At 31.3% G+C, this 13100-nt stretch overlaps 1 protein-coding gene across 1 annotated transcript in view; it reads right to left on the reverse strand.

Moving 5' to 3' along the window:
• Trhde (thyrotropin releasing hormone degrading enzyme) overlaps positions 1–13100 on the reverse strand; it is a 360650-nt gene that overhangs the window by 76780 nt on the left and 270770 nt on the right. The window contains exons 10-12 of the mRNA XM_005330424.5: positions 7926–8014; positions 1346–1479; positions 1189–1244 (exon numbers count right to left, since the gene is read on the reverse strand). Of these exons, the coding sequence (XP_005330481.4) occupies positions 1189–1244; positions 1346–1479; positions 7926–8014 (279 nt within the window). The remainder of the gene's footprint in view (positions 1–1188; positions 1245–1345; positions 1480–7925; positions 8015–13100) is intronic.

The raw sequence follows: 13100 nt of genomic DNA on the forward strand, positions 1-13100 counted from the left end.
AATTGTTTACCAGGTAAGAAAACAGTGCAGTCTCCTTAGTAGCAGTAGAAAAGGAAAAAGTCTGGGGGTTTTGATTTTTTGTTTCTTTTTAATAGAAAATTACCTGAAATTTCTTCTTTTTCCCTTCTTTATGTGTTCTCCTTTCTACATTACTTATTTTTACAAAAACCAATCTCTGTAACTTGGTCCCAAACTTGACTTTGCTTATGTCAAAGTAATTATCAAGTCTTCTATATGTAAGCTCATTAGTTTTGATGGATTAGAATGCCACAGGGAATGATATGCTTTTTAACATATGGAAGAGAATTGAGATTTGATGGAGTACATAAACTGGAAAAGCAGTTTCAGGTTCCAGAAATGAAACAATGCCTATGCTAAGTTAAGTTGTGTGTTCATCTCAGCACAGATAAAACTAACCAGTTTCATACAATTGCCTTAGGAGAAAATGTAAATTATGATAACCAGGTAAGCAAAGAGAAATTCCCATGTCCTAAGTTGTAGCTTGTAAAATTAAAACTATAACTGGAAATGAAAGAGTAAAAAAATACTAAAAGAACTGTTTGCTATTTCGTTTCAAAATACAATAAGTACCTTGAGCTCATTATTTCATTTGATGACTGTTCAAAGGAATAACTGATTTTTACATTATAAATCTAATAGTGAAAGTAATACAATATTACTATTACCAATACAACTAAAAGCTTTTACTACAAGATTGATAAATATTTTGTCCAGAACAGTCTTATCCTGTAGATATTTATATCTGTCTCACAGCTCAAGCTTTTCATAATGAATCACATTCAAAAGAATATTAATAAAAGATATACTGGCATATGTCGAGGAAAAAAAATTGCTGATGCTTGAAGATATTTTCTATCAAAAGTTAAATATGGCACAATGGCCATTTTTTAGAGTCATTAATGAAATTTGGAAGAGATTATTAATCTCCAGAGTGTTAAATTGAACTTGCAGCAAAATTGATCAAGTTTCTCCTGCCTTGGAAATACCCTATGGCTATTATTGATCAAGAATTTGGCACAGTGATTATAATTCATATCTAAACACAAAGATTGTGAGATTAGCAATCATTTTTAATATCTTAAATTCAAAATATGCATACTACTCAGCTTAATGCAGAAAATCTTACAGGCAAGAGTTTTTATTATGAAGATCCACAGGAAAACATACCTGGCCAGGCTAAAGGCATCGTCAATCAAACCTGCACGGTTACTGACAGAAAGAACCTATGAGGCCAATCGGGGAAGGAAAAAAGAATCATTAAGGATTAAAATTACAGGTGTTCACATGTCAAAGCACGTTGCTTATGAGCAAGTCTAGAATATACCTCATGGTTCCTGATTAACTGATCAATTAATAACCTCCAGTTCCTTAGGTCATAGTTGACTCTGAAGTAACCTGTTTGATTGATGTTCCCCAGCAGCCAGCTTCCCTTGTCCAAATAAGCTATTCTGTGATGCTCTGAAAACAGCATTTTGAGAATAAATAGATTTAGAAATTTAAGAGTTAAAATGGAATCAAGTTTATGTTTTCTGAATACAAGATGTTAACAAAACCAATCATTAAAAAGAAATTCTATCCTAAATATCTCATTGAAACCTACTCTTTGATCAATCATTAGCATTTAGAATTGCTGAGAAACGCTTTTAGATGGTTACTCATTATTATCTCAGTAAATTATTTTCTTGTAACAAATATTTTTGCTCTTGACAGAAACTACTTACCTATAAAATATTTTCTTTCTCAAAACAAACGTAACCTAGAAATACACTATTATATTCATGCAGCTTTCAATTAGGTTGTATGTGCATGTGCAGCTAAAATTAAAATGTGTTTAGATACATATTCTTCTTATTTTAATTGTCAGAAAGTGATTAGAACAATGCAGCCCATTTACTTAGAAGTCATCATTGTCTCCTGCCTTTTGTCTCTGGCTTTCATAGGACTACTCATAAACAACACACTTCTCCACATCATCAATAATGCAAGAAAAAGGAAACCACATTTGTTTAAGACTCTAAATTTCCACATAGACTTATAAACAAAGGTAATAAATTCTGCTTATTGAAATCACTTTGGAAAATGGTAACATACTTTTTTTCACCAGCTAATTCAATGAACAGAAGCCAGTAAAAAATGATCTAACTTCTTACATGCTTAACTTTTTCAAATATGGTAGAGAGAGTGACCTACATTCACATGTAAAGTCAACCTTTACTGACGTCCTAGAGGGAGGGTGATGATTCCAGGAATTTGGGTGTTAATCTTTAGGACTCATGCCTCTCAGAATTTACACTAAGAAGTGGACTTTAGAAACTTACATGCATACACACATACACACAATCTGACATCCAGGAGGAAAAAAAAATAAAACCAGACTGTTATATTTAATTTCTGTTATACTGTTTATATCTAATTTCTACAATAACTCAAAATCATAGACTGTACCACAGAAGCCAGTTGACTCATATCTGAGTAACAGGCACACCTTCGGTTCTTACTCCATTATCAAGATGTTGGCACATCAGAATACAAAACAGGAAATACAGTGTCCCTCTTTATTTCCTTGGAAGGAATGAATTTACAAAGCACTCTCTCTCAAGGAAAGGCCACACAAGGAAGAGTTTACCACAAGAACCACTGGGTGAACATTAATGACCATTCATTTCTCAGGCCTGTAATAGGGTGGGCTATTTAATACAATGTACCTAAGAGACTGCTTATTTTCAAAAGTCTGAAGTAAAACAAAAGTGCTTAAACCCCAATGTATATTAAATATAAAAACTTAATGTTTCAGATATTATTCAGCTCTCAGTACCTTTAGAAACTGTGTTCATTGAAACAGATAAAGAAAAATGGTTCCAACAGACTAATCAGATTGACTACTAGAAAATAAAAATGGTTTCTCAAGTCTTTGAAGTTTCATAAACACGAATTTTTAAATTTTTAACGTGTCACCCACACAAGAAGTTTTAGAATGTCACCTCAGTTTACAGATGCAAAAATTAGAACCAAAGTAACAAGAAAATATGATGTTTTAAAAAACTAAAATAACATTATAAGGAGAGGTTTTGATTAATCATGCCTGAATTCCTGGAAGAAAATTAAAACTTAAATATTAAAAATATTGTTTCTTCTGAGCAATCTTAATTTCTTCAAGTATACTAAGTTTTTCATTACAAAAATAATAAAATTGTCATTTAATTCACATAAGTTAAGAGCAGATTTGATAATTTTCATTTAAGAAGTGTTTTTTTTTAATTAGAATGCTAAAGCATCAAGTTCAATATATGAACACATGATTTAGATTTTTACAAATCTGTCATGGTCATGAATTCCTATAAATTAAATCTATCCTTCAAGTTACTTCCTATTCACTTTTTAGATAGCTGGCATATGTTAAACCCCATGTGATTCATTTGGCTCTATTTTTTTTAACTTATTCAATTCAAAGACATACAGGTAGGATATAGTCAAATTAAAATCAATATGTATGTTAAAATAGGAAAACAATCCCTATACTTTCTATATCTTCTAACCAGAATAAGCAGACAGGCATCTATTGTTTTTAAGTACACCATTATTGAATTCATAACTTAAACCTGAAGGTTATTACTATTCATGAATATTTTTATGCCTTTACTACAAATGAGATCTTTGAAGAAATGGTTCCCTGAAAGATTTCGTAATAGATTTTTAAATATCTTTTCAGTTCTAGTTAATTATATCCCTAAAATGTTCTTCAAATTAACTAATGGCAAGCAATGCATTTTAAAGAAATCTTTTCCAATGGCCTAATGAGGTATCGTATTTGATGAGTACATAATAAAAAGTATGGAGGTTATATTTCAAGTGTTGGTAATAATAATTAAAAATTATATTTATATCCAAAATGGTCTGATTCAGACTACATCAAGGCACAAAGTAGTTGATATTTTTATAAGATTTTTATATTTTACACATTTTTAGAATAAAAAGAGAAATGAAATTAGAAATTTATACCAAATATTTGCTGTTTGCATAACAATTTGAATTAAAATAATAATAATAAGGGTAACAACATGGGACAAACCCATGAATAATAACATATATTCATTGCCTCACTGGACTATTGTGAAAACTGAATGAGATCATGTTTTGTGGAATCTTTAAAGAACTATGTGAACATATCTAAAGACATCATAGTGAGTAACTGACAGATTTTCAAAGAAACCTACCAAAGAACTTAGATTCTGTGTGTGTGTGTGTTTGTGTGTGTGTGTGTGTGTGTGTGTGTTTGTGTAGTCAAGGGAAGAAAAGAGTAAAAAGAAAAAAAAAGAAACTAAACTCCTAAATTTAAACTAAACTCCTAAGATAAAAAAGCAAGCTCTTTATCTCACTAACTGACTGTCACTGGGTAAGTTATTTCTGAAACCTTAATTTCCTCAAATGTAAAATGTAGATAAAGACAATACTGTTTTTTTAATGGTTTGAGAATCTTAAATGAGTCAATGTTTGAGGAAAGCACCATAGCATTATGCTATTTTTAATCTTTTACATTAATTTTTAAGGATCAATTTCTTTTTTATTTTGAATCTTTTCTTTTCTAACATTTGACGCTAAATTTATTCCCCTCTATGCAACATTAATTGAACAGCCAGTCAATATGCAAGCTACCACAATTATAAATGTCTGAATACTTGGTATTTTCCTAGTAAGAATGAAAAGAATAAATATTTCAACCTGATCTTAAAAACTTAAAAAGTGTTTTAAAACTACTTTTAGGCTACAATGATCTTTGCCTTAACTTGGAATTAGATATTTATCCAAAGTGTTTTAAAAAACAAATTGCCAAGAACATATGATTAAAATCAAATGTATACATCTTATCCACCAAAGACTTTGACTTAATATCTTATGAGATCAAATATGTATTACTATTGGCAGTGAAAATTACAAAAAAGATCAATATGGTTAATATAACTAAATGTATAATTTCTTTTCATATATGTTGATAAGAATTGGCCAGAATATTTTCTTCATGTTTCTATGGAAGAAAACATGAAGTAAATACTGATTAACTGGTACTATTGATTAATTGATACTGATTATATTTTAAACCATAGGGAACATGACAACTTACAAAAGAACATAGAAGTTAATATCTTACCCCCCAAAACTCTTTCTGGTATTAGTTTTATTATGGGTCATCAGAATGAAAACTTCAAGATAAAATTGAATATCTAGGATATAATTGAAAAGGTAAAACAAGGTGTTCTTTTCTTTTGGGTCTCTCTTGTAAAAGTTCTTCCAGATTTTTGAATTTATCAAGTTTTAGGGAAGCATTTACTTAATATGAGTATCCCCCCACCAAGCTCAACATTTCAAAATGTTCATATCAAACAGAAGATGCTGTTATGATTTAATGAACCATAACACACTATGCTCTGCAGTTTGAACATTGTATAACTTTGGGGGGAAGAGGCGTATGCCATTCATGCCATAGTCTATGCAAACAGTGCGTCCTAGAATTATGAGCTTCACAAATTGTGCAGCTGTGTGTGATGTCATATATATCAACACAGGCAATATTTTAGGAGGCAAGCATGGTTTGAACTAATACACTGTTATTATTCCTGACTAACAATGAAAGGATATTAAAAAAAAAAAAAACAAGCCCTCCAACATAGACAGTAGTGGCTTTGCGTCAAAGAAAACTGTGACACTATTCTCAATTCTCGGAGGGATAAGAAGATCCTATGAATAACACTACGGAAATAATTAGAGTTAGAGGAAATGGTCCTGGGAAACAAATGCTACAAGAATCATACTTCCACTGACACTGTCTGCAAGTGACGTGTTGGGCCACTCCTGATGTTTGATCAATATACCTTTATACTTTTTAAATTTTCTCCATTTTCATTCTACCTTGAAAAGATGAGTATTTTGCTTTATTTCTGAAGATAGTTCTATCTCATGCTCCTGGCTTTCCTAGAGTGGCATAATTTTATTCTAATAGTTGAAACTTTATAGTAATTGTTTTCATCATTTTATAACAGATTACATAGGTAAATAAAACAACTATGGAAAAGAGAGGTACACAGACAAATAATATAGTAGGTATAAATTCAGAATAATGCAATGAAACTATAGATTCTAATTATTTAGAAAGATTAATATCAATAAATGTTAGAGTAAGTACTTTAATGTCTTATTAGACTACATATGCATGTTTTATATATGTATCATTTCTAAAGAAAAGGGGGAGAGTAAACAATATCATTGAATGTCTCCCTTTTTTCCCCCAAAAAACCTCACCAAGTTAAAGGAATACTGAGAGCAAGCTTGGGTTGGAAAGTCCAGGAACATATTATCTTGAAGAACACTGGATACATATTATGCACTCTGGGAATTATGGTAAATTAGTGTTAATCTGTAGAAAGCTACTTTCTTGCATCTGTGCCAAGACAGTTGTTCCTTGGGATGCTGGCCATGCAAGCTAACTAAGCAAACAATGCAAGCTAATGCTGATGCTGTCATTGCTTCCGCAGCCTAACATAAAACCTCTATCCCACTGGCAGACAGGGGGGAGCTGAGGGCACTGTGGAAAGGATATGTGTCACTCATCCAACCAGCAGCTACTGGACAAAACATCATGAGGGAGAGGAGGCACTGTTTGGAAAAACACCTTGAAGGACAGAAGTGTTATGTATCAGTCTATTATCACTGAAGTCTTCTAGGAGCAGGCACTCATCTCTTGCAAGCTTTCCTCAATAAATCATAAGTACCACTTATGGACACTTTCTTTGGCCTTCTGCAACCTAACCTATTGCCCTTGCACAACTGGGCTGTGGATCCGACCACATACAAGATGTATAAGTTAAAATACATATTTTTCTAATATGTGATTATGTATTAAGAAACATTAAAAATTTGAGTAAAAATACACCTGGAATTCCCAGTGTTTATACTTCTGGCAAACAAATTATATTTTGCTTTAAAACTTGTTTCCTTTATGTATTTTAGGCATTTTACTCTCCCTTATAATAGCAAGACAGAAGGGAAAAACAGCTGTTTATTTATACCTCACCTTATTGAAAAAAAATTGTGGCTGTTTAAAATGATGTAAGGTAACATCAATTAACAGTATGTGAGAAAGAAATAAGAAAAACAAAATATGAACACACTTGACCATCTAAATCTAAATGAAATGTTACATAAAAGATGATAATTGACTTTTTCTCTAACTCAATGGAAAACAGGAATAAAAGGGACCTGGTTCACACTCTAGCCTGAAGGATATAGATTGGATTCTAGAAATAGGTTTCTGACAATGAATTGAAACAGGTCACTATCTTATTTGAAGATATTTAGAAAGAGAATAGAATCTCATCTCTCTCTGTTCCTTGAGGTTTGACCCAACCTAGGAGATAGTTAGATGCCATGTAAAAGCCCCTCCCTCCTGGCCCTATAATTATCTAATTCCATGGAGAATATTGCCTTTCTGGTCCCTTAAAGAGACAGTCTGGTCCCTTAAAGAGACTAAAAGGTAGAAGGAAAATGGGATTAAAAATTAGGCCTACATTTTAGTATTTGAAGTAATGTTCTACTGGGAGTTATGATTATATTTTAATTACACTTGGAATTACAAAATTACACAGCCTAAAATAGATAATATTAATTCTACAGATACTTATTTTAAAATTTTCTCTTTACCATAAAAGAAACAAATATAAAATTACCTAGGAAGCTTGAAATTAGACTATTATTCTATATTATACCTAAGTTTTTAGAAGTGATTAACATTCCTTTACTTTCTCAATATAATTTATTTTTATTCACATTTTATAACAGCTAAAACTAGAGGTTAAGTTGCCAAACAATTATCTGAAACCAAATAGTTCCTCAGGGGACAATATATATTTTACCTGATTTGTTAGACACCCAAATAATTGCTTCTGAAGACACATGGCTTCTATTTCCTACTACAATAGTTAATGGAATCTGCCACCGGTAACTGCAAAATAAAAGAGAAGCTTTAAGAATAAAATATCTACATCCAAACAAAAATAAACAACATTTTCTATCTACCTTCTATATGATTTTATTACTCTCTTCAGTAAAAACAAACAAGTAAATAAGCATATAAATCCCAGTTAGAAAGACAAAAATAAGTCAAAAAGATGAGTTTATTATTACATGCCATTAAGAAGACTTGACTTTAAAAAGTTTCAGTTTCAGTGCAAAAGAACTGCCAAAAAAAAAACCAAAAAAACAACAACTTTATTTTGCAGAAAAAAACAGATTTGCATTTTAAAAGTAAAAAGTAACTATATTCCAAAAATCTGAACCACATTATATATTGATTAAAGTCTAAAAATAAACCCTTTCCACTTTTTCTATATTAGATTAATATAAATTTCAGTGGTTTCATCATTTACACTCTAAAATTTTCCTTAGTTATTATCTAACAATTCTGGTAACACTACTAACATATTTTTAGAGAGAGAATAATATGGCACATCTAAAGAATAAAGGAAGAACAAAATTAATTGGATTTCCCCCAAAATCCAGATCAATACCAACAACACTGTGGGACATACTTAATACTCTGTTTCCTGAAATGAAATTTCCAAATTGATGTGTCAAAGCATCTATCAATATGCAGGGTCATTCATGAATCTCAAATATTAAAAAGAAGCATTTTTTTTACATTTACCTTTTTATAGGGTAAAATTGATATCTAGGCTTGTACATGAATTAATATCAATTTAATCTCAAAGAGCACCCAGAGATTTGCTGGATGGTTTTACAATAAGCCCAATGACTAGACTTTGCTTTCTTCCTTGAAATACAGCTTGATTATATTGATCTCTCCACTGCACCATTAGCAACAGGGGTATCCAATAATTACAATATGGGAAAAATAATTTTTATTTTATAATGATATTGTAAAGAGACAATAAGTAAAGATATTGTGTGAGTTTAATATCTATGAGAATAAATGGAGAATGGAACACTTTTGAGGGATCATGATTGGCATAACATATTGAAACAAGATCATGTCTTTTTTGAGGGTGGGAGAAAAGGGTGTCTCCACTGAATCCATCATGCAGAATTTGGTTATTTGATCAGTTAATTGTTTCACACATTACAAAAAGAGTTCTGTGGTACAAAAGAGTCTGAATAGAAGACTGGAAGAAATTCATAATTGTATATCAACTGTTATCTCCACTATTGAAAGTTAAAAGAACACATTTAAGATTCTAAATTAGAAAACTATATATTATACTTAATTACAGAAATATTTTTGAGTGTCAACTATTCAGAGACACTATGCTATACTACAATGGACTCCCCGTGATTGGTCAGGAAGTACTTTATGGTAGTCATTCTTTAGATAGTAAAAACTTAGTGAGAAATTACCCATGTAAGTTCTTTAATAAATACTTTCACACTTCCAACAAAGAACTAAAAATATCTTACAAATATTTAATGATAGATTTATTGGAATAAAGATACAAAAAACTGATATATTTTAATAGCTATTCTTTAAAGATAATGAATCTCTTGATTAATTGTAATAATTAGACAACAATGTCTCCAGTTTGAGTCTAATTCTCAAGTTAAACTACAGGGTCATTGAGAAAAGCTATGAAAGAGGAGTTGTTTTATAAATCACTGTTGAATGTGTTAATATGATTGAACTGACTTAGATTAAAGGAAAATAAAAAAGGCCAGATTAACGTATAAGTAAGACAAAATGCTCTTGGGCTGGGATTGTGGCTCAGCAGTAGAGCGCTTGTTTAGCATGGGTGGGACCCAGGTTGGATTCTCAGCACCACATAAAAATAAAGGCATTGTGTTGTGTCCATCTACAAAAAAAAGATTCTCTCTCTCTAAAAAAAAAAAATGTTCTTTATGAACTTCACATTTTTGTATGCATCTTCCACATTGAATTGGGTCAAGCAAAATGTAAGTCAGATAAGTATTAGTTAAAGAGCAAGGAATATAAAAAAATTAGGAGAATTAAAAAATCATTAAGGGAAAATATGTCTTTTTGTAGCATGATCCAAAAATGTTTGTAAAGCACTTTGTGCCCCTAATACTTGTATTTGAACTGTATTCTTCTAAATAGCCAGAGATCATGATAAAAACTGAGATGTTTCAATATAAGTTTTCAAAAAAGTCTCTAAGGTACAAGAAAATGAGATTCATATAAATACTTGCTTGATTCTTACAGTCAATATCATATGCATAGAGAAAATGACTTAAATAAACAGACACTATTGCACAGCTGCTGTGATATAAAAAAAAGTTACCTATTATAAGATTTTAGAACACAAAGTTGGTATATTTTGTAAAATTCTTAAAATAGACTTTTATGTTTTCTCTAAGGAAGTTTTTGTACCCTACACAAAATCTATACAAGTGACAAAGATAAATTGTTACAAGTTACCATGCAGATCTGAAATTTTGTATTCATTTCAAAATTGTTGGACATGTTGACATCCTGTTATTTTTCATAGCTTTTTAAACAAAACATATTTAGTCATTTTATAAATTTCATTTTAAAAGCAAAGAAGTCATAATAATCATGGTGGGGTTTGTTTTGTTTTGTTGTTTTGCTAAAAGACTAGAGGACACTCAACAATATTGAGTAAAGGACCCTGTATGGTACGCTGTAAAGAAATCAGTCTTCAGTGGGTTAGCTTAAAAAGAGACTAGAAAAAAGATCTTGTGAGAATGGATTGTGTTTCTGCCTCTTTAGTTTAATTCAAATTTTATTTATTTCATTTAACCATTAAAAAGACATTAAAAATTAATTTCAGAAGACCCTAAAACCATTTTCTTTAATAGTTCCAGGGATTAACCATCTTCATTATCAGTTTACATTTTTATAATAAAACAACTTTAATTTTAAGGATTACATTAAAGTAGAAAAGAATGAGCATATATTTTAGCTGAGTCAGGAACCTTTTAAAAAATAGTATCAACATTAATGAAGGGTTAGTGTAAAGCTTATGAAAAACTAGAGATTGTTACTATCAGGACAATAAGACATGGGAAATGTAAACATGCAGGTAAATAGAATTCTCTACAACACAAAACTCTTAGAAGCTCCTCTGTGGTTAAGGAAACGTTATATAACACTATAGGGAAGTAACTTTATAAAGAAAAAGGCTTCACCAATTCACCACTTCCCAAGTACCACAGTTCTATTACATTTTTACCCTCTGTTAGATATTCATTAACTTTGTGCAGTTATTGGTTAAAGATCTTTCCTTTCTCTGCTGCAATACAATTGTCATGTATGAAAAATATAATTACTGAACACATTAAAATGTTCTATGCATGACATAGTTATGTTCTGGTATCCCCTAAAAAAAAAGAAAAAAAAAATTGACTCTCCTGGTTCAGAAAAAATCCATAATTTAAAGAATTTCTGGCATAGATAGGTATAGGTTTTACTGCATCAACTGTGTGCATCGTGTATAAAGACCTAGGAAAGCTATGTACAAAAGCCAGACAGAATTAGTATTGAAGCTTTGACCAGAATGTCACAGTGAATTAAAGATCAATAATGTAAAATTGGAATACTACATTTGCAACTACAAGCTCTATTATTTCATAATAGATAAACTCATTTTTGAGACTAATAAGATGCCCTGTATGATCATTCTCTTAATACTTTCAATGCCATTTTCTCAGAGTTCAAAATCATTCATATGATTTTAAAACAGCCAATGTGAAGCTCTAGATACTACGTATACAGCCTGGGAAAAAAATTTCCGAGACTCACAGCTGATATACTGATGTATATTATAGGTTCACAAAGTATTTTTGTTCAGATTTTTTTCTGTCATCTATGTGTCTTTTATGTTTTTCTGCATCAGTGGTGCTGTGTCAGACTCAGCATCCTTGAAGGCCTGGCCTGAGTATCTCCAGCTTTGCCACAGTCAAGTAGTTTTTACGTACTTCCTGGCGAGACCAGGGTTGATGCTAAAGCATGTTTAGCCTGGGGCCAGATGGTGAAGGATTAGAAGTAGCACTTGGCAGCTGTAGGGAATCTGAGCTGGGGAGAGCAGCCTTGATGGGCAGACCCAGACAGCACTGACAGTTCAACAGGGTGATGTGGGATTACAGAAGAACAGAGAGTGGGGAGGCAGAGGGCAGTGCCTCGAAGTATGTGTGTATATTGAGAAGGTTTAAAAAGCTGCTGTCCTAAATCATATTCCAAATGTGGTCACCAGAAAAATTTTTTTAAATATTTATTATTGGTTGTTCAAAACATTACATAGCTCTTGACATATCATATTTCATACATTTGATTCAAGTGGGTTATGAACTCCCACTTTTACCCTGTATACAGATTGCAGAATCACATCGGTTACACATCCACTGTTTTCATATTGCCATACTAGTGTCTGTTGTATACAACAGACACCAGAAAATATTAATGAATTTTTCAATCACTTCTCTGAATATCCAGAATTGGAGGTAGATAACTTAGGAACGATTTCCACTCCTCTTAGAAATAACAAAGTAAACTCTGCTCCTGGTCTGTGATACTGGTGGTTGATGAAGTCAGACTGCTAATTTTCCAAGGTAATGGGAGACAGCACATAGTTAACCTAACCCAGGGCACCTTAGAAAAAACTGAAACTGACTAATACAGTTCTACTATTATTCTTTGGCTCAGCCTTTAAAATGAGACACAAAATAAAAAACATAAGGTAAAAAAGAAAACAATCCTACACGATGAATTATCAGGTATTAAGTTAGAGTTTCAAAAGAAAGGTAAAATAACAACAAATCAATCCATGTATGTTGTCAGTTTAGTGGTTTCAAACACTAAAAGCGAAGGAAAGAGAACTTATTTTTTATATGGAGCGTCATTCATACTTAGATCATTTTAGGTATTCTATTTTAAGTTCCTTTGACTCAGACATTATTTAGATTTTCATTTGCTTTAATTGTTTTTTTTTCTGGATTGTTAGTTTCCTTTATAATTTGTCTTATAAATCTCATGGTTTTCTCAAAATTCACTGCAACACACTTTTCTTGTATTTAATTCAAGAAATATTCAGGAAGAAAAGTGA

Source organism: Ictidomys tridecemlineatus, chromosome 6 (assembly GCF_052094955.1).
Source record: "Ictidomys tridecemlineatus isolate mIctTri1 chromosome 6, mIctTri1.hap1, whole genome shotgun sequence".
NCBI lineage: Eukaryota > Metazoa > Chordata > Mammalia > Rodentia > Sciuridae > Ictidomys > Ictidomys tridecemlineatus.